Source organism: Somniosus microcephalus, chromosome 17 (assembly GCF_052327205.1).
Source record: "Somniosus microcephalus isolate GS21.2 chromosome 17, FLI_Smic_1.0, whole genome shotgun sequence".
Taxonomy (NCBI): domain Eukaryota; kingdom Metazoa; phylum Chordata; class Chondrichthyes; order Squaliformes; family Somniosidae; genus Somniosus; species Somniosus microcephalus.
In genome coordinates, this window is record NC_141003.1 from 63,787,774 (window position 1) to 63,808,557 (window position 20,784).

A 20,784-nucleotide genomic window follows, 5' to 3' on the forward strand; every position below is an offset into this window, starting at 1 on the left:
AGAGTGGTGAGAATGCGGAACTCGCTGCCACAGGGAGTAGTTGAAGCGAATAGTATAGATGCATTTAAGGGGAGGCTGGACAAGCATATGAGGGAGACGGGAATAGAGGGTCATGCTGATAGATTTAGATGAGGAAAGACAGGAGGAGGCTCAAGTGGAGCATAAACGCTGGCATGGACTGGTTGGGCCGAATGGCCTGTTTCTGTGCCGTATATCCTATGTAATCTTATGTAGCCTGTTCCAAGTTGACACTGGTTTGTGTATTAAATCATCTTCCTTTGGTTCTCAGAGATGTGGAAATCTGCAGTGGGCCATGATGTCAAAGTGGAAGTGGAGAAGGATGGAGACGATTGGGAAACGGATCCTAACTTTGTTGTGAGTAATCCTTTTTTATCCAATCAAATTCCTACTTTTAAGTAGGCCTAGAACATTCTCAGAAAGTGAGATTGATGTGCTCGAGGGCACTGACTGACCGAGTCCTTTACCCTGCGTTTTTCTGGGTTTCAAGTTCTGCCATCGAACCCTTCCAGGTCCAGGTTAGAGCATCTGGACTGCGATAGTCCCAAACCGGTTTCATTTAACACTCGTACAATGTTCAGAAAGAATGACTCCATCCTGTTCTGTGTCTGGGCTGGGTTTCGCTTCAGCAGCCACAGCTATCGAATTCTCTACAGTGAGCCTTCCCCAGTAACTCAGTTGATTATCCAGTCAGAAGCTGAGTTGCGCAGACTAGGAGGATCCCACATTGAATCCTGGGCTGCTGTTGAGTTACTTCTTCTCAGCCAGATTGATGTCTTCAGGAAAATTCCTGCTCCTCGTCGCTATTCCTGCTGGAAATTATTGTGTGGATGTAGGTTGGGGTAAGCACAGGATTGGGCATGGCTCTCTCTGGTGGAATAGTCTGCCTGCACTGAATGCCTCGACTCCTACATTGAGAAAGGCCATTTGGGCAAGGCACAAGATGGCAGTGGACATCTGGAGAGCTGTAGCCCAGCAGAGAGCCAACGTCACCAGGAGAGGGGAGCAGGTAAGCTTGGAGGAGTAAATTGAAAAAGATAAAAACAATAAAATGGCAGATGAGAAAGTCCGCTCACTCCAGGCAATAGAAGATTAGCAAAGGGCAACTTGTTTTTTTATATAAAGCCTAGCTTATCCTCACACCGTCCCTATTCCTCCCTCCCAGTAAGCTGGTTCTTTTACCATCTCCCCTCTGCAACCCTTCAGTTTCCTCATGCCTCCTACAGCATTAAATGCTGGCTCTAGACTGTCGCACTCTCTTGGAGGCTACAACTCTCTCCTACAATTACTGGTCAGTTTGGTCGCAGAGGAGTCTGTCGGGGTCATGGTGGCTACTTTGAAAAGGCTTACATCCAATTTGACGTTTGCAGAGCACTGTTCAGGCTTCTGTACGTCCGACAACAGGTAACTCCCTGACATCTGTCCTAAACATTGATCTGATGGGTTGAGTGTGTGTAGACGGGTTGAGTGTGTGTAGATAAATTGAGTGTGTTTGTAAATCAGTTTAGTGTGTGCTCCGAAAGTGGGCGTGCGTAGTGATCTGTTGGACATCTGCTGCAGTCAGGCAATTAACACCAATATAGCCAGCACGCTAGACACAAAGTGAAGTTCTGAGACTTGAGCTGTTATCCTGATTATCTCTTCCAGATTTTAAACTGGGTTATTTTTCCAGATTTCATCTGATCCTATTAGCTTCTTAAACCGCTTCTCTCTTTCCCCTGCCGGTTGTTCCCCCTCCCGCAGCTCGTTACCATAAACCAACAGGGAGTTGTCCAAGGACGTACAAACCGCTCACTGGCATCTTCTGATTCCACGCCATCTCCAGCCACTAGGAAACACCCAAGAACAGCTTTGTGGAGTGACTCCACTCCCCTCCTTCACTGGAGCCCAATCTCCTCCCAGCATCTGCGAGATCTGGGATCTCATCTTGTGAGAAATGGGGTCCACAAACCTCTTTATAAAAATTCATTCTCGGAATGTTGGCGTCACTGGCAAGGCCAACATTTATTGCCCACCCCGAGTTACTTTGAGAAGGTGGTGGTGGGCCTTCTCCTTGAACCTCTGGTAGGGTTTTTGACACAACTGACTGGCTTCAGAGGGCAGTTTGTGTGGGTCTGGAGTCACATACGGGCCCAGACCAGGTAAGGACGGCAGATTTCCTTCCCAAAAGGACATTAGTGAACCAGTTGGGTTTTTATGACAATCCGATGATTTAACAAAAAAAAAATGAATTCAAATCCTCAAACTGCCCTGGTGAGATTTGAACTCATGTTCTCTGGATTATTAGTGCAGTAACATAACCACACACGACCAAACCACGTACTCCGACTCCACATGCAACCTTGCATGTCGATTCTGTTATTTAATAAATCTTCAGTGGAATATTTTTGAAAACTGACACTAAAAAGAAAATGTGAAGAATGCAACACAAACATCAGCGAACCAATCAACAGCAATGATGCTGATCTTAAAATACAGATCATCAGACCAAGAAACAGGAAGTGTGGTCAACTCGTACTTCCCTTTCTACCCTGTGTTGCTGCTCTGCATCAGCCTGTCTTCCTCCTCGACTGCGCTCTCTCAGCTTCCGCTCCGCAAGACGGAGGCTCAGACAGCACCAGACCAGAGTGAGACCAGTCACTGCAGCTCACTTTCCATCTCCCCCTCCCCCTCTCTGTCCCTCTCTCTCCCCTCTCTCATTCTCTACCCCTCTGTCCCCCTCTCCCATTCTCTCCCCCTCTCCCATTCTCTCCCCCTCTCCCATTCTCTCCCTCTCTCCCATTCTCTCCCTCTCTCCCATTCTCTCTCCCCTCCCCCTCTCTGTCCCTCTCTCACCCATTCTCTCCCCTGTCCCATTCACTCTCAAACTTCTCCCATTCTCTCCTCTCCCATTCTCTCTCCCTCTCTCCTATTCTCTGTCCCTCTCTCTCCCATTTTCTCTCCCTCTTCTCCCATTCTCTTCGCCTCTCTCCATCTTCTCCCTCTCTGCCCCCCCTCTCTGACCCCCCCTCTCTGTCGCCCCTCTCTGTCCCCCCTCTCTGTCCCCCCTCTCTGTCCACCCTCTCTGTCCCCCCTCTCTGTCCCCCCTTTCTGACCCCCCCTCTCTGTCTCCCTCTCTGACCCTCCCTCTTTGACCCCCCCGTCCCCCTCTCTGACCCTCCCTCTGACCCTCCCTCTCTGACCCCCCCCCGTCCCCCCTCTCTGTCCCCCCTCTCTGTCCTCCCTCTCTGTCTCCCTCTCTCTGACCCCCCTCTCTGACCATCCCTCTCTGACCCCCCTCTCTGTCCCCCTCTCTGTCCCCCTCTCTGCCTCCCTCTCTCTGACCCCCCTCTCTGACCATCCCTCTCTGACCCCCCTCTCTGTCCCCCTCTCTGTCCCCCTCTCTGCCTCCCTCTCTCTGACCCCCCTCTCTGTCCCCCCTCTCTGACCCCCCTCTCTGTCCCCCCTCTGTCCCCCCTCTCTGTCCCCCCTCTCTGTCCCCCTCTCTGTCCCCCCTCTCTGTCCTCCCTCTCTGACCCCCCTCTCTGTTTCCCCCTCTCTGTCCCCCCTCTCTGTCCCCCCTCTCTGTCTCCCTCTCTCTGACCCCCCTCTCTGTCTCCCCCTCTCTGATCTCCCTCTCTGACCCCCCCTCTCTGTCTCCCCCTCTCTGTCCCCCTCTCTGACCCCCCACTCTGACCCTCCCTCTCTGTCCCCGCTCTCTGACCCCCCTCTCTGTCCCCCTCTCTGTCCCCCTCTCTGTCCACCCTCTCTGACCCCCCTCTCTGTCTCCCCCTCTCTGATCTCCCTCTCTGTCTCCCTCTCTCTGTCCCCCTCTCTGACCCCCCTCTCTGACCTCCCTCTCTGTCTCCCTCTCTCTGTCTCCCTCTCTCTGACCCCCTCTCTGTCCCCACTCTCTGTCCCCCCTCTCTGTCTCCCCCTCTCTGATCTCCCTCTCTGTCTCCCTCTCTCTGACCCCCTCTCTGTCCCCCCTCTCTGTCCCCCCTCTCTGACCCCCCTCTCTGTCTCCCCCTCTCTGATCTCCCTCTCTGTCTCCCCCTCTCTGACCCCCCCTCTCTGATCTCCCTCTCTGTCTCCCTCTCTATGACCCCCTCTCTGTCCCCCCTCTCTGACCCCCCTCTCTGTCCCCCCTCTCTGACCCCCCTCTCTGTCTCCCCCTCTCTGATCTCCCTCTCTGTCTCCCCCCTCTCTGTCCTCCCTCTCTCTCCCTCTCCCCTGCTCCCCCCCAATCCATCTGCAGCTTTCATTGTTTCTCTATCCATTTTTTACACTACCTTTCGCTCTGTCTCTGCCATTTTCACCTTCCTCTCTACATTCATCCCGCGGAGAGGCGGAGAGGTTTAGGGAGGGAGTACCAGAGCTTAGGGCCTTGGCAGCTGAAGGCACGGCCACCAATGATTGAGCAGTTATAATCAGGGATTAAAGGCTCAAGAGGCCAGATTTAGAGGAGCACAGATACCTCGGTAGGTGGGGCTGGAGGAGATTACAGAGATAGGGAGGGATTTGAAAACAAGAATGAGAATTTTAAAATCGAGGCATTGCTTAACTGGGAGTCAATGTAGGTCAGCGAGCACAGGGGTGATGGGCGAACGGGACTTGGTGCGAGTTAGGACACGGGCAACCGAGTTTTGGAGGACCTCAACTTTACGTAGGGTAGAATGTGGGAGGCCAGCCAGGAATACATTGGAATAGTCAAGTCGAGGTAACAAAGGCATGGATGAGGGTTTCAGCAGCGGAGGCAGGGGCGGAGACAGGCGATGTTACAGAGGTGGAAATAGGCAGTCTTAGTTATGCTGCGGATGGGTGGTCGGAAGCTCATTTCAGGGTCAAATACGACACCAAGGTTGCAAACAGTCTGGTTCAGCCTCAGACTGATCCAAGGGAGAGGGATGGAGTCGGTGGCTAGGGAATGGAGTTTGTGGCGGGGACCGAAGACAATGGCTTTAGTCTTCCCAATATTTAATTGCAGGAAATTTCTGCTCATCCAGTACTGGATGTCGGACAAGCAGTCTGACAAATTAGAGAAGTGGTGGTGATGTAGAGCTGGATGTCGGCAGTGTACACATGAAAACTGACATGTTTTCGGATGATGTCGCCCGGGGGCAACATGTAGATGAGAAATAGGAGGGGGCCAAGGATAGATCCTTGGGGGATACCAGTGGCAATGATACTGGGAGCAGGAAGAGAAGCCATTGCAGGTGATTAGATAGATAAGAATGGAACCAGGCGAGTGCAGTCCCAACCAGCTGGATGATAGAGGAGAGGCTTTGGAGGAGGATGGAGTGGCCAACCGTGTCAAAGGCTGCAGACAGGCCAAGAAGGGTGAGGAGAGATAGTTTATCTTTGTCACAGTCACATAAGATGCCATTTGTGACTTTGATAAGTGGCGTTTTGGTACTGTGGCGGGGTGGAAACCTGATTGGAGGGATTCAAACATGGAGTTCTGGGAAAGATGGGCACGGATTTGGGAGGCGACAACATGTTCAAGGACTTTGGAGAGGAAAGGGAGATTGGATATGGGGCGGTAGTTTGCAAGGACGGCGGGGTCAAGGGTTGTTTTTTTGAGGGGGGGGTGATGATGGCAGATTTGAAGGAGAGGGGGACAGTACCTGAGGAGAGAGAACCGTTAACAATGTCAGCTAACATGGGAACAAGAAAAGGAAGTTGGGTCTCTACCCATTCTCTCCCCTCACTCTTAGTGTGTGTGTGTGCGTCTCTCTCTCTTTCCCTCTCCCTCTCTCTCACTCTCCGCCCCCATGTGTCTCCAGCGTTCTGTTTCTCTACCTCTTTCTCTGTCTCTGCATTTTGCTATCTCCCTCTCTATCTTCATCTCTTTCTTTCCCTCTGTTTCTTTCCCCCTCTTATATTTCTCTCTGGCGGGTTTTGTCTGTCTGCTGTGTCCTATAGGAGTTTGGCAACTGATTAGAATGAGATAGATAGTGCCATCCATCCGTCGCCTGTCCTTTGCCCCGTGCATATCAAATTTGGAGGTCCCTGACACAAAGGAATGATGGCTGATCGGAAACCGTGGAAAAGCCGTGGAGAGAGTGGGATCAAATGGGAGTCACATCGACATACCTACTGCTCACTGGAGCGTGTCCTTCTCAGTCACACCACAGTACAGAGTGCTGGGTGGTGCAGGCTATTAAACTGCTGCTCTTTCAGCCACAGGGTTCACACTGGTCCACCCTGCTGGAATGAAGGCCTCCTGTCGAATCCTTGCAAATGTTGCACAGGAAACTGATTTGATTTGATGTAAAGTTCCAAGTTAGCTGCGAACTACAATGCAAAAACTGCCCACAATTCTCAGTGAGAAAGATCACAGGATTGCACAAAAAATTAAGAATGAAGGAGGCCATTCTGGCCCCTCTTAGGTCATCCATTCACTGCATCCCCTGCCCCCACCCCTATTGAGGTGCCCAGTTGTTTCTTGTAAGATTCTGGGGTTTTTGCCTTCATTACTTTCTCTGGGAGTCCATCGATTGCTCTCCGAGTGCAGAAGAACTTCCTGATATCAGTCCTAAATTTACCATGGCCCCTTGTCCTAACTACCCAAGTTACTTTAAAGTAGGATTTTAGATTTACCATTCCTGTAACAATCTTATACCTGAATATATAAGCTTACTTTCATGGTTGAGAAGCCCAAGTATCTCCAGTATTTTCCCATACCTCTGACCTCTAACACGAGCAATCAGCCTCCTGGCTCCTCTCCCCAAGTGCCTGAATGTCTCTTTTCTTTCTTGGGGATCAGAACTGGACATAATGCTCAAGGTGCGGTCTGACCAGAGCACTGGACAATGTGATCATTACCTCCTCTGACTTGTATTCCACTGCTTAGGCTAAAGGACGTCTGATGTGGGAAATAGAATTGTCAGTCGGGGGCACTTTTTTGAGCTTTGGAATAAATCTACTTAATTGAGACAGTGTAGAGGGACCTTTACCCTGTATATAACCCGTGCTGTACCTGCCTTGGGAGTGTTTGATAGGACAGTGTAGAGTGAGCTTTACCCTGTATATAACCCGTGCTGTACCTGCCCTGGGAGTGTTTGATGAGACAGTGTAGAGGAAGCTTTACTCTGTATCTAACCCGTGCTGTACCTGCCCTGGGAGTGTTTGATGGGACAGTGTAGAGGGAGCTTTACCCTGTATATAACCCGTGCTGTACCTGCCCTGGGAGTGTTTGATGAGACAGTGTAGAGGAAGCTTTACTCTGTATCTAACCCGTGCTGTACCTGCCCTGGGAGTGTTTGATGGGACAGTGTAGAGGGAGCTTTACTCTGTATCTAACCTGTGCTGTACCTGCCCTGGGAGTGTTTGATGGGACAGTGCAGAGGGAGCTTTACTCTGTACCTAACCCGTGCTGTATCTGGCCTGGGAGTGTTTGATGGGGCAGTGCAGAGGGAGCTTTACTCTGTACCTAACCCGTGCTGTATCTGGCCTGGGAGTGTTTGATGGGACAGTGCAGAGGGAGTTTTACTCTGTATCTAACCCATGCCGTACCTGCCCTGGGAGTGTTTGATGGGACAGTGTAGAGGGAGCTTTACTCTGTATCTAACCCGTGCTGTACCCGCCCTGGGAGTGTTTGATGGGACAGTGTAGAGGGAGCTTTACCCTGTATCTAACCCATGCTGTACCTGCCCTGGGAGTGTTTGATGGGACAGTGTAGAGGGAGCTTTACTTTGTATCTAACCCGTGCTGTACCTGCCCTGGGAGAGTTTGATGGGACAGTGTAGAGGGAGCTTTATTCTGTATCTAACCCGTGCTGTACCTGCCCTGGGAGTGTTTGATGGGACAGTGTAGAGGGAGTTTTACTCTGTATCTAACCCGTGCTGTACCTGACCTGGGAGTGTTTGATGGGACTGTGTAGAGGGAGCTTTACTCTATATCTAACCCGTGCTGTACCTGCCCTGGGAGTGTTTGATGGGACAGTGTAGAGGGAGTTTTACTCTGTATCTAACCTGTGCTGTACCTGACCTGGGAGTGTTTGATGGGACTGTTTGGAGTGTTTTCCAATTATGGGGACTCGTTTGTGCAGTGGGCCAGACACTGTCCTTTCACCTCTGGGTCAGGGGTAAAATCCACAGATACAACAAAGGAATTCAATAAAATTATACCATCTCAATGCTGAAATCTAGTGTGATGGAAAGTCAACACAGCAAGATCCCACAACAGGAATGGGATTGAAGGCTGGTGGTGTTGACTGAGGGAGGAACATTGCTCAGTACACTGGGAAATCTCTCCATCCTTCTGAAGCATGATCCCAAGAGAGAGATGGGACATCGGTTTAACATCTGAAGGTTGGCCCCTCCGACAGTGCAGCGCTCCCTCAATATAGCCCCCCCGACAGCGCAGCGCGCTCTCATTACTGCCCCTCTGACACTGCAACACTCCCTCAATATGGCCCCTCCGACAGTGCAGCGCTCCCTCAGTACTGCCCCTCTGACAGTGCAGCGCTCCCTCAGTACTGCCCCTCCGACAGTGCAGCTCTCCCTCAGTACTGCCCCTCCGACAGTGCAGCACTCCCTCAGTACTGCCCCTCCGACAGTGCAGCGCTCCCTCAGTACTGCCCCTCTGACAGTGCAGCGCTCCCTCAGTACTGCCCCTCCGACAGTGCAGCTCTCCCTCAGTACTGCCCCTCCGACAGTGCAGCACTCCCTCAGTACTGCCCCTCCGACAGTGCAGCGCTCCCTCAGTACTGCCCCTCCGACATGAGTATCTCACTGGATGTCAACCAGAATTCTAAGCCGGAGTTCCAAGACTGTCGCGAGCAAGGTTTGAACCCTGTACCTTCTGATTCAGAGGCGGGAATGGTACCTCTGAGCCAAAGGCTGGCTCCGTACCCCCTGGTGATAGCTGTGCTGTTGATTGTGGTTCCAATTTTCTGCTGTTTCAGAACGATATTTCAGAACAGGAGCAGCGATGGGGAGCGAAGTCCGTCGATGGGTCCGGCCGGCCCCAGCACATCAAGTAGGTATTGGGAGAAACTGCAGATACCAAGGTACACACTGACCCTGTGGCTACTGGGAAGCGTTGCAGCAGGGCAGCAGGTGAGACTACACTGGGCACAGTGGTACTGCCAGGGATTGACCCCACTCCTCACTCCACTCAAACACTTGACGCAGGAGTGTTTAAAAAATTGATGTGCTCAGGATGTGGGTGTCGCGGACAAGGCCACATTTAATGGCCATTCCTATTTGCCCTATGAAGTTGGTGGTGGGCCTTCTACTTAAACTGCTGCAGTCCTTGTGGTGATTGTGCTCCCACAATGGGGTTTGGTAGAAAATTGCAGGATATTGACACAGAGACGATGAAGGATCTGCAATATATGTCAAAGGCACAATGGTGTGTGACTTGGAGACAAACGTGAAGGTGATAGTGTTCCTATAACGATGGTGTTCTTGTCTTTCTCAGTGGTAGAGGTCAAGGGGAGGGAGGTGCTATTGAAGTAACCTTGGTGAATTGCTGCAGTGCATCCCGTAGATCGTACACACTGCTGGTGCTGCAGGGGTGGTTATTGCGTCCAGTGGTATGGGCACCGATCAGGCGAGCTGCTCTGTCCTGGATGATGTCGAGCTTCTTGAGTGTTGTGTGAAAGAAGTTCAATAAATGGGAGGGCTTTTTTAGTGTGGGATTTACCATCTCGAGGTTTCTGGACTGTCCAGTCCAAAGCAGAGTTTAACAGGACTGGGTGGGGGAGCAGGTGAATTATCAATCGATCAGTCCCAATATCCACTGATCAGTTGGACATTGTCTGCAGCCAGTGGCTCGTGTTCCTGCTCTTGCTGCCGTATAATCTCCGAGTTTCCTTTTTTTAGCTCAATTCTGTGGTTTCCTTGATGGGGGTGGGGAGAACAAGCCATCTCCCTGACGACAGCAGCCGAGGATGTCGTGAGCAACTCCTGCGAGAGGCCTATTGCCAAATTAGGGCATCTGAAGAAAGCGCGTCGTATCTGGGCGGAGAAAGGAAGCTTCCGGGCTCTCTGATAAGATCGGAGATGACTTGTTGTGGCGCCTTTATTGATCTAAAATCTGCTCATTGAGAAGAAAAATTGCAGTCACTTCTTATCATGTGAATGACCCAATTATCACAAAATCAAAATACACTCTCACCTCCCGGGGCTGAGTGAAATGTTGAGAATTACTCCCCCCACAGTGCCCTCTAGGGGGTAAAGTCACACTACATCTGCTAACCCAGGCAGGCTGGCAGTGGGACCTGGGCCCGTCCTGGTACAATGACACCCAGCCACCGGGAAGAATGATCCGGTAGGCTTACGGTTGAGACGTTAAACCGAGGCACCACCTTCCTGCTCAGGTGAACTTGGAGATCCCACGGCACTATTCGCAGAAGAGCAGGGGAGTTCTCCTTGTGTCTTGGCCAACATCCCTCCCTCAATCAGTGCCACAAAAATAGATTCTCTGATCATTTATTTCATTGCTGTTTGTGCGACCTTGCTGTGCACAAATTGCTGCCACATTTGCCTACATAACAACAATGCATTTCAAAGTAGTTCATTGGCCGTGAGTATTTTGGAACATCCTGAGGATGTGAAAGGCACTATTTAAATACAAGTTCATTTTTTCTTTCTTTTAATTCAAGATTGCCTGATGTGTGAAGCATTTCAGATGGGCTTTTCTTTAATGGTCTCACCCAGACTAGGACCCTGAATATTTCTGGTCACCAGGCTATGAAGAGGCCCATCCCCAGGCCCGAGAGGCCCTGCACAGCCTAACAGTGAAGCTGATCCCCGTGGTTAGAGGGAAGAGCTTTGAGTGAAGATTAGACTAGCTTGGGCTCCTCAGCTTTGGGAAATAAAGACAACATAGAGGGTTTATAACAGAGAAAGTCAACCAGGTACAAGACTTTCAGATACGCCAGGTGCTTCAGTGGGGTTTCTGTGATTCTGTGATTCAGGGAAGGGAACCTCACACCTCCACCCTACACATGACTCCAGTCCCACACTACATGGTTGACTCTTAATGGCCTATGAAGTGACCTAGCAAGCCATCAACTTGTACAAACAACTGCTTACTCACGGAGGAGGCCCACCACTACCTTCTCAAGGAAACTAAAGATGTGACTTTCCAGCTTCACCCACACATCCATGAACACATCTTATAAAAAGATGGGACAGCAGAAGAAGAGGGTCCAGGGTCAGGGGGTGATGGTCAAGTTTGGGATAGGCATCAAGTATTTCCTTGCATAGAGGAAGATTGACAGTTGAAATGGGGTTGGCAGGAAGGGTGGCTGAGGTAAAGATTTGGGCCCATTTAAGGAAACAGCCTGATGATGTAGTGAAGAGATGGTAGGGCTGTGGAAGGATAGGATCAAATGGACTGAAAGGCCTTTGGTGTCCAAGTGCGATGCATTGAGCTGTCACTGTAATCAGTAAGAAGTTGGGGTGCTGTCTGGACCCACTGGGGCACTGATTTAGACACTGATTCATTGCAGCCCATTGCTGAGCCTCTGGCCCACCACCATCCTTCCCCCCTGAAAGGGGTCAAGAGTTGAGGCAGGCAGCCTATGCTGAGGGATGAGGCATCTCATGCTGCACCCAAGCCTCCAATATGAGAGTGTGGCCGTCCATCAAATGCTCAGACACGCCCACTGCTGGTCTCCTGAAGAACTGTCTTTGCAGCTTGTCTGGTGTTTCACGTGGCCAGATGCCCAGTTTCAAACTATGTCGTGTTTCGGGTTTCCAGGGTGTTTGGTTTCTGATTTCTGGGGTGCCCGGATTCTAAGATGCCCAGTTTCTCGGGTGCCTGTTTCTGGGGTGCCCAGTTTTGTTGCAGTAAAAGAACGTTGTGCGTTTTTGCGAGCAGCCAAGCTTTGAACACCTTCACTCCTGCCCGGTTGTGACTGGGTGATAAATTCATCCTTGTTCATGCTATGGATCCTGGGACAGTCCTGTGCCAGAGAGGGTTAGAAGGAGAGCGAATAAGGATATGTGAATCCTGGTATCTGCAACACCCCATACCCAAGTGGGCCCTGAACAGAGGGAAGGGAAGGAAACAAAAATGGAGAGAGTGTGCGGATAGAGACCAATGTAATTGAACCGACCTATACCTAGCGGAAGCTGCATGCCAACTCTCCGACACCTCCTCCTACCTCCACCTGGACCATGACCCCACTACCGAACATCAAGCCACTGTTTCCAAGACTGTCACTGACCTCATTTCCTCTGGAGATCTTCCCCCCACGGCCGCCAACCTCATAGTTCCCCAACCCTGTACAGCCCGCTTCTACCTCCTTCCCAAGATCCACAAACAGGACTGCCCTGGTAGACCCATTGTTTCAGCCTGTTCTTGCCCCACGGAACTTATCTCTTCCTAACTCGACTCTATTTTTTCTCCCCTTGTCCAGTCTCTTCCCACCTACACCCGCGACTCTTCCGACGCCTGGCACCTTCCCGTGCAAGCGCAGGAGATGCAACACATGCCCTTATACCTCCCCCCTTCCCACTGTCCAGGGCCCCAAACACCCCTTCCAGGTGAAACAGCGATTTACTTGTACTTCCTGCAATTTAATATACTGTATTCGCTGCTCACGATGTGGTCTCCTCTACATTGGGGAGACCAAACGCAGATTGGGTGACCGCTTTGCGGAACACCTCCGTTCAGTCCGTAAGGGGGACCCCGAGCTCCCGGTGGCCTGTCACTTTAATTCACCGCCCCATTCCCACTCAGAACTCACCGTTCTCGGCCTCTTACATTGTTCCACAGAAGCTCAGCGTAAGCTCGAGGAACAGCACCTCATCTTTCGATTAGGCACTTTACAGCCCTCTGGACTCAACATAGAGTTCAACAATTTCAGATCATAACCTCGGCCCCTATCATATATTTTCTCTTTTTTTAATCCACACTTTTGTCTGGGCTTTTTTCTTCCCTCCCACATGGCAGCTGTCCTTCATTCTGCCAGGGCCATTCACACTTCATCTAGAGCCATCCTTTATTCCTTGAATATCTCTTAGTGTCTCTCAATTTCAATTCAATTCAATTCAATTCAATTCAAATCGCTTTATTGGCATGACAAGTTACATCTTATGTTGCCAAAGCATCGAAAAACATTCATGTTTGTTCACAAAAATACAGATCTATCCATACAGTGTATAAACAGATATATCCCTGAGTGTATAAATATACTTTCATATAATTTATATATACTCTTTTCTTATATTTAGTGGTTGTCCCTCTGTTTATGGCAAGCTGTAACATAGTGTGCCGCTAGTGTTACACAATTTCTCTCTTCCCCTAGTAGGTATGGGAGTTTTTGGTCGTCATTCAAATTTCTGAATTCCGGGCATATTTTTGTGAATTTTGGGTAGAAATTCTCCCTTATGCCCTGATATTTTCTACAAGCTGTGAGGAAGTGCATCTCTGTCTCCACCACTCCCTGACTGCAGTGAGAGCATATCCTGTCCTCTCTTGGTAGCCGGGTCTGCCTGTGTCTACCTTTTTCGATCGCCAGGTTATGTTCACTAAGTCTGTACATTGTCAAAGTTTTTCTCAGTTTGCTATCCTTTACCATGGTCAGGTAATCAGCCATGTTGTATTGTCTGTTTAGGGCCAAGTAGCAATTGAGTTTGCTTTGGGTTTTTGTTGTTTCTGCCCAATATGACAGATATTTTTCCTTTTGCTTAGCGACGATTGTGTTGGGTCGAATTCTTTGTGTTACGCTGTCACTGTCCTGGGGCTGGTTATTGTTAGTAGTGTTAGTAGTTACTTCACTGAGTCCCAGGACTAGTTGACTGAGGGTATTCTTCTTTATGGTCCTCTCTTGGCATTTCAGGGCTTCGTAATGATAGCATTGGGGGTTGCTCATTTCTAAGTGTTTCCAAAATTTGGTGGCTCTTTTTTGGATAGTGATTATTAATGGATATTGGCCTAGTTCTGCCCTGCATGCATTGTTTACGGTTTTCCTTTGAGTCCGGAGGATACTTTTACAGAATTCTGCATGTAGGATCTCAATTGGGTGTTTGTCCCATTTTGCAAATTCTTGTTGTGTTAGCGGTCCCCACACCTCACTGCCATAGAGTGCAATTGGTTCAATTACTGATTTGAAAATTTTGAGCCAAATGCTAATTGGGATTTCTATTTGGATTGATTTTTTAATCTCAATGTCTCTTAATCTCTCCATCTCTGACCTTCCCTTTTGTTCTTTCATCCCCTCCCCCTTTTCCCAGCCCCCACTTGCTTTAAAATCTATCCCTTTTCCTGCTTTTTTTCCAGTTCTGACGAAGGGTCTTCGACCTGAAACGTTAACTCTGTTTCTCTCTCCACGGATGTTGCCTGGCCTGCTGAGTTTTTCCAGCGTTTTCTGTTGTTATTTCGGATTTCTAGCATCCGCAGTATTTTGCTATCGTAATTAAATTTCTTTCTGCTCTCCGCTCTCCCCGCTTGTAATTTGCATTTCTCCTGCTCACTTGGTCTCCTTGTCTGACTGGAGGGTCTGGATTAGGCCTCTGCTGCTCTCAAAACAGTGCCCGGGGTGTCTGTCCCCATTCCTCGCTAACGTACCGAGGTCACTCCCAGGCCTCTCTTTAATATTCCTGTTGCCTCGGAGACAAATATGGCATTGAGAAAACTGGGACATGGGCTGAAATCCCTCTCAGACAGAGGGGATGTTCTCTTCTCTCTGGCTGGTGGGATCCGGATGGTGCAATGCGCATTTTCACCTCCTAGGCTTGGTTCTTTTTCCAGCCAGGACTGAGGGATAAGGGTAGGTCTGGTCCCCTGCCTCTCATTCTCTCTCTAGCACCTACTAAACATCTAAAATCATATGATGGTTACACGTCCCAACAAAACATTGACCACTGCACCAATCCTGAGTAATGGGATCCTGTGTTTTTTTGCAGTGTCCATGAGCTGAGGCAGAACGTCTCAAAAGATCACGAGACCATAAAGAAGAAAGAGCTGGAGGAGGGATCAAAAGCATCATACGGTTATGGTGGCAAGTTCGGGGTCCAGAAGGATCGTATGGACAAGGTAATTGGTCATTCCAGCTTTCTGTTTCCCAACTTTCCTTTCATGTCATTAGATATGAAAACCTGGACCGTGAGCTTCATACGTTGAACTGTTTGCAAGTGCAGAACGTGCTATAACTGGGAGTAGCTGCATGCTAGAACAGGAGAATACCAGGACAAACCTGATGTAAGAAAACTACTAGGCACTTGGTCTAAGCGTTAACCAAAGCTTTAATCAACTGTTTTACAACATGGAGGTCTAGTTGTGTCCTTCACTAGTTCCTGTTAAAAATGTCCTGTGCAAGCTGGGCCCGTGCCCGAGTATTTATACTCTCCCGCCACCCGTAGGCCACTCAGTATTATTTCATGTCTTTCTTTCTTTCATGAATGACTGATTCATGTCAAAACCCATGGGCATATTTTATGTCTCCCGTCACTTCCAGTCGTGAACAATCAGCAGTGGAGTGGCAGGTGAGCCGGGAGTGGTGGGTGAGCCGGGAGTAGCGGATGATCCGGGAGTGGTGCAGTGGCGGGTGAACCGGGATGGTGGGTGAACCAGGAGTGGTGGAGTGGCGGGTGAACCGGGAGTGGCTGGTGAACCGGGAGTGGTGGAGTGCCGAGTGAACCGGGAGTGGTGGAGTCGCGAGTGAACCGGGAGTGGTGGAGTCGCGAGTGAACTGGGAGTGGCGGGTGAACCGGGAGTGGTGGAGTGGAGGGTGAACCGGGAGTGGCGGGTGAACCGGGAGTGGCTGGTGAACCGGGAGTGGTGGAGTGGCTCCGTTAACTGTCCACACTAGCTGAATTTCAGCAGGACTCAGCTTGACTGCAACCGATCATTCTGGCCCCTGGGTTATATAGGGCCGGTGGAACGCAGTCACTGGGAGCTGATGGACATGGTGTGTGCACTGCTCTAATTCCTGGTATTCCTCTTGTCCCAGTCTGCCTTAGGAAACGAGTATGTAGCAGATGTTGCAAAGCATTCATCACAGACTGATGCGGCCAAGGGATTCGGTGGGAAGTATGGAGTGCAAAAAGATCGGACGGACAAGGTAAGGGATAAAAGGGACACTGTAGCCATTGTCAATTTGTGGAGGGTTCAGATCCAGCGTGAAACGTGTACCTGCCCTGGGAGTGTTTGATGGGGCAGTGTAGAGGGAGCTTTACTCTGTATCTAACCTGTGCTGTACCTATCCTGGGAGTGTTTGATGGGACAGTGCAGAGGGAGCTTTACTCTGTATCTAACCCGTGCTGTACCTGCCCTGGGAGTGTTTGATGGGGCAGTGTAGAGGGAGCTTTACTCTGTATCTAATCCATGCTGTACCTGCCCTGGGAGTGTTTGATGGGACATAGAAACATAGAAGATAGGAGCAGGAGTCGGCCATTCGGCCCTTCGAGCCTGCTCCGCCATTCAATGAGATCATGGCTGATCATCCAAATTCAGTACCCTGTCCCTGCCTTCTCCCCATATCCCTTGATCCCTTTAGCCTTAAGAAATATATCCAACTCTTTTTTGAATATATTTAATGAACTGGCCTCCACCGCCCTCTGTGGCAGAGAATTCCACAGGTTCACCACTTTCTGGGTGAAGAAATTCCTCCTCATCGCAGTCCTAAATGGCTTACCCCTTATCCTTAGACTATGACCCCTAGTTCTGGACTCCCCGGCCATCATAAACATCCTTTCTGCATCTAGTCTGTCCAGGCCTGACAGAATTTTATAAGTTTCGATAAGATCCCTTCTCAATCTTCTAAACTCCAGTGAGTATAAGCCCAATCGACATAATCTCTCCTCATACGTCATTCCTGCCATCCCAGCTATCAGCCTGGTGAATCTTCGCTGCACTCCTTCCATGGCAAGAACGTCCTTCCTCAGGTAAGGCGACCAAAACTGCACACAGTACTCAAGGTGCGGTCTCACCAAGGCCCTGTACAACTGTAGCAAGACATCCTTGTTCCTGTACTCGAACCCTCTTGCTACGAAGGCCAACATACCATTTGCCTTCTTAACCGCCTGCTGCACCTGCATGCTTACCTTCAGCGACTGGTGCACAAGAACACCCAGGTCTCTTTGCACTTCCCCTTCTCCCAATCTATTGCCATTCAAATAATAATCTGCCTTCCTGTTTTTGCCACCAAAGTGGATAACCTCACATTTATCCACATTATAGTGCATTTGCCATGTTTCTGCCCAATCACCCAACCTGTCCAAGTCGTACTGGAGTTTAACGACATCCTCCTCACAGCTTACCCTCCCACCCAGCTTTGTGTCGTCTGCAAATTTGGAGATATTACATCCAATTCCCTCGTCCAGATCATTAATATATATTGTGAACAGCTGGGGTCCTAGGACCGATCCTTGCGGTACCCCACTAGTCACTGCCTGCCACTCGGAAAACGACCCGTTTATTCCACCTCTTTGCTTTCTGTCCGCCAACCAGTTCTCTATCCAAGTCAATACCTTGCCCCCAATCCCATGTGCCTTAATTTTGCACGCTAATCTCTTATGTGGGACCTTATCGAAGGCCTTCTGAAAGTCCAAATACACCACATCCACTGGTTCTCCCTTATCTATTTTACCAGTTACATCCTCAAAAAATTCCAGTAGATTAGTCAAGCATGATTTACCTTTTGTAAATCCATGTTGACTTTGTCCGATCCTGTCACTGCTTACCAAGTGCTCTGCTATTACATCTTTTAGAATAGATTCTAGCATTTTCCCCACTACCGATGTCAGGCTTACTATAATTCCCCGCTTTTTCTCGACCACCTTTTTTGAATAGTGGGGTAACATTAGCTACCCTCCAATCCATGGGTACTGTTCCAGAGTCTATTGCATTCTGGAAGATGACCAGCAATGCATCTACTATTTCCAGGGCCACTTCCTTAAGTACCCTGGGATGTAGATTATCAGGCCCTGGGGATTTATCGGCCTTTAGTCCCATCAATTTTCCTAACACCATTTCCCTACAAATACTGATTTCTTTCAGTTCCACCCTTTCATCAGGCCCTATGTTCCCCGGCATCTCTGGGAGGGTATTTGTGTCCTCCTTTGTGAAGACAGAACCAAAGTATGAATTTAGTTGGTCTGCCATTTCTTTGTTTCCCATTATAAATTCCCCTGATTCTGACTGTAAGGGACCTACGCTTGACTTCACCAATTTTTTTCTCTTCACATATCTATAAAAGCTTTTACAGTCAGTTTTTATGTTCCCTGCTAGCTTACTCTCATATTCTATTTTCCCTTTCTTAATTAATCCCTTTGTCCTCCTTTGTTGAATCCTAAACTGCTCCCAATCCTCAGGATTATTGCTTTTTCTGGCCAATTTATATGTCGTCTCCTTGGATCTTATGCTATCCCTAATTTCCCTTGTTAGCCACGGTTGAGTCACCTTTTTTGTTTTATTTTTATGCCAAAGTGGGATGAACAAATTCTGTAGCTCATCCATTCGGTCTTTGAATGTTTGCCATTGCCTATCCACCGTCAACCCTTTGAGTGCCATTCCCCAATCAATCCTACCCAACTCGCTCCTCAGACCATCGTAGTTTCCTTTATTTAAATTGAGGACCCTAGTCTCTGAGTCAACTACTTCATTCTCCATCTTAATGAAGAATTCGATCATATTATGGTCGCTCAGACCCAAGGGGCCTCGTACAACAAGATTGCTAATTAATCCTTTGTCGTTACATAATACCCAGTCTAAGATGGCCTGATCTCTGGTTGGTTCCTCGACATATTGGTCCAGGAAACCATCCCGTAAACACTCCAGGAATTCCTCCTCCACAATTGATAGGGAGTATAAACAACAACAACTTGCATTTATATAATGGCTTTAACGTAGTAAAATATCCCAAGGCGCTTCACATGATTGTTATCAGACAATATTTGGGGTCAAGAAACAATTAGGTGTGTTTCTAGAGAGGAGGAAGGTGGGTAGATGGGGTTGAGGGTTATGGGGAGTAGGGGGGTAGGTGGGGTTGAGGGGTATGGGGGGTAGGTGGGGTTGAGGGGTATGGGGGTAGGTGGGGTTGAGGGGTATGGGGGGTAGGTGGGGTTGAGGGGTATGGAGGTAGGTGGGGTTGAGGGGTATGGGGGTAGGTGGGGTTGAGGGGTATGGGGGGTAGTTGAGGTTGAGGGGTATGGAGGTAGGTGGGGTTGAGGGGTATGGGGGTAGGTGGGGTTGAGGGGTATGGGGGTAGGTGGGGTTGAGGGGTATGGGGAGAAGGTGGGGTTGAGGGGTATGGGGAGAAGGTGGGGTTGAGGGGTATGGGGAGAAGGTGGGGTTGAGGGGTATGGGGAGAAGGGGGTCGGTGGGGTTGTGGGTATGGGGAGAAGTTGGGGTTGAGGGGTATGGGGAGAAGGGGGTAGGTGGGGTTGATGGGTATGGGGAGTAGGGGGGTAGGTGGGGTTGAGGGGTATGGGGGGTAGGTGAGGTTGAGGGGTATGGGGAGAAGGTGGGGTAGGTGAGGTTGAGGGGTATGGGGAGAAGGTGGGGTAGGTGAGGTTGAGGGGTATGGGGAGAAGGTGGGGTAGGTGAGGTTGAGGGGTATGGGGAGAAGGTGGGGTAGGTGAGGTTGAGGGGTATGGGGAGAAGGTGGGGTAGGTGAGGTTGAGGGGTATGGGGAGAAGGTGGGGTAAGTGAGGTTGAGGGGTATGGGGAGAAGGTGGGGTAGGTGAGGTTGAGGGATCGGGGAGAAGGTGGGGTTGATCAGTGAAAAAGGGACCAGTTGTTGGTTCAGTAGCCTTTTCCTGTTCCTAAATGTTTGCCCAGTCTGTGTTGACTCGACTTTGCTGAACCAGATGGATTATTTCCCTAATAACTCAATCTCTTCACCCTCTCTTGCAGTCTGCCATGGGGTATGAGTACAAAGCAGTAGTGGACAAGCACGCATCACAGACAGGTAAAGTGCGGGCTGGGTCAAGAAATTAAAGTCAAACCCACACTTCATTATCCTGTGATGTTTTATCTCAGTATTTACCCGGGTGTGGGTTACTCGCTGTATTTACCCGGGTGTGTGATACTCTCTGTATTTACCTGGCTGTGTGATACTCTCTGTATTTACCCGGGTGTGTGATACTCATCCTATTTACCCGGGTGTGTGATACTCATCCTATTTACCCGGGTGTGTGATACTCTCTCTATTTACCTGGGTGTGTGATACTCTCTGTATTTACCCGGGTGTGTGATACTCTCTGTATTTACCCGGGTGTGTGATACTCTCTGTATTTACCCGGGTGTGTGATACTCTCTGTATTTACCTGGGTGTGTGATACTCTCTGTATTTACCCGGGTGTGTGATACTCTCTGTATTTACCCGGGTGTGTGATACTCTCTGTATTTACCCGGGTGTGTGATACTCTCTCTATTTACTTGGGCGTGTGATACTCTCTATATTTACCCTGGTTTGATATCCTGTGATATTTTCATCTTCCTCAGATTATGCCAAAGGATTTGGTGGGAAATACGGAGTAGAAAAGGACAAGGTGGATAAATCTGCTTTGGGATACGACTACAAAGGAGTGACTGAGAAACACGAGTCACAGAAAGGTATATTCCTTACATACACCTCCCATCCACTCACACAGAATGGTACCTCATAGTAACAGGAGGAGGCCATTCAGCCCCTTGAGCCTGATACATAGGAACGGCAGTAGGCCAACCAGTCCCTCGAGCCTGTGCTGCTATTCAGTTAGATCATGGCTGATCTGTAGCTTAACTCCATTTACCCAGCTTGGTTCCAGATCCCTTACCTAACAAAAATCTATCAATCTCAGTTTTGGAATTTTCAATTGACCCCCAGCTTCAACAGCT

At 49.5% G+C, this 20,784-nt stretch overlaps 1 protein-coding gene across 1 annotated transcript in view; it reads left to right on the forward strand.

Moving 5' to 3' along the window:
• hcls1 (hematopoietic cell-specific Lyn substrate 1) overlaps positions 1-20,784 on the forward strand; it is a 78,931-nt gene that overhangs the window by 20,140 nt on the left and 38,007 nt on the right. The window contains exons 2-7 of the mRNA XM_086010555.1: positions 290-375; positions 8,909-8,982; positions 14,868-14,997; positions 15,914-16,024; positions 19,819-19,873; positions 20,410-20,520. Of these exons, the coding sequence (XP_085866681.1) occupies positions 292-375; positions 8,909-8,982; positions 14,868-14,997; positions 15,914-16,024; positions 19,819-19,873; positions 20,410-20,520 (565 nt within the window). The 5' untranslated portion in view covers positions 290-291. The remainder of the gene's footprint in view (positions 1-289; positions 376-8,908; positions 8,983-14,867; positions 14,998-15,913; positions 16,025-19,818; positions 19,874-20,409; positions 20,521-20,784) is intronic.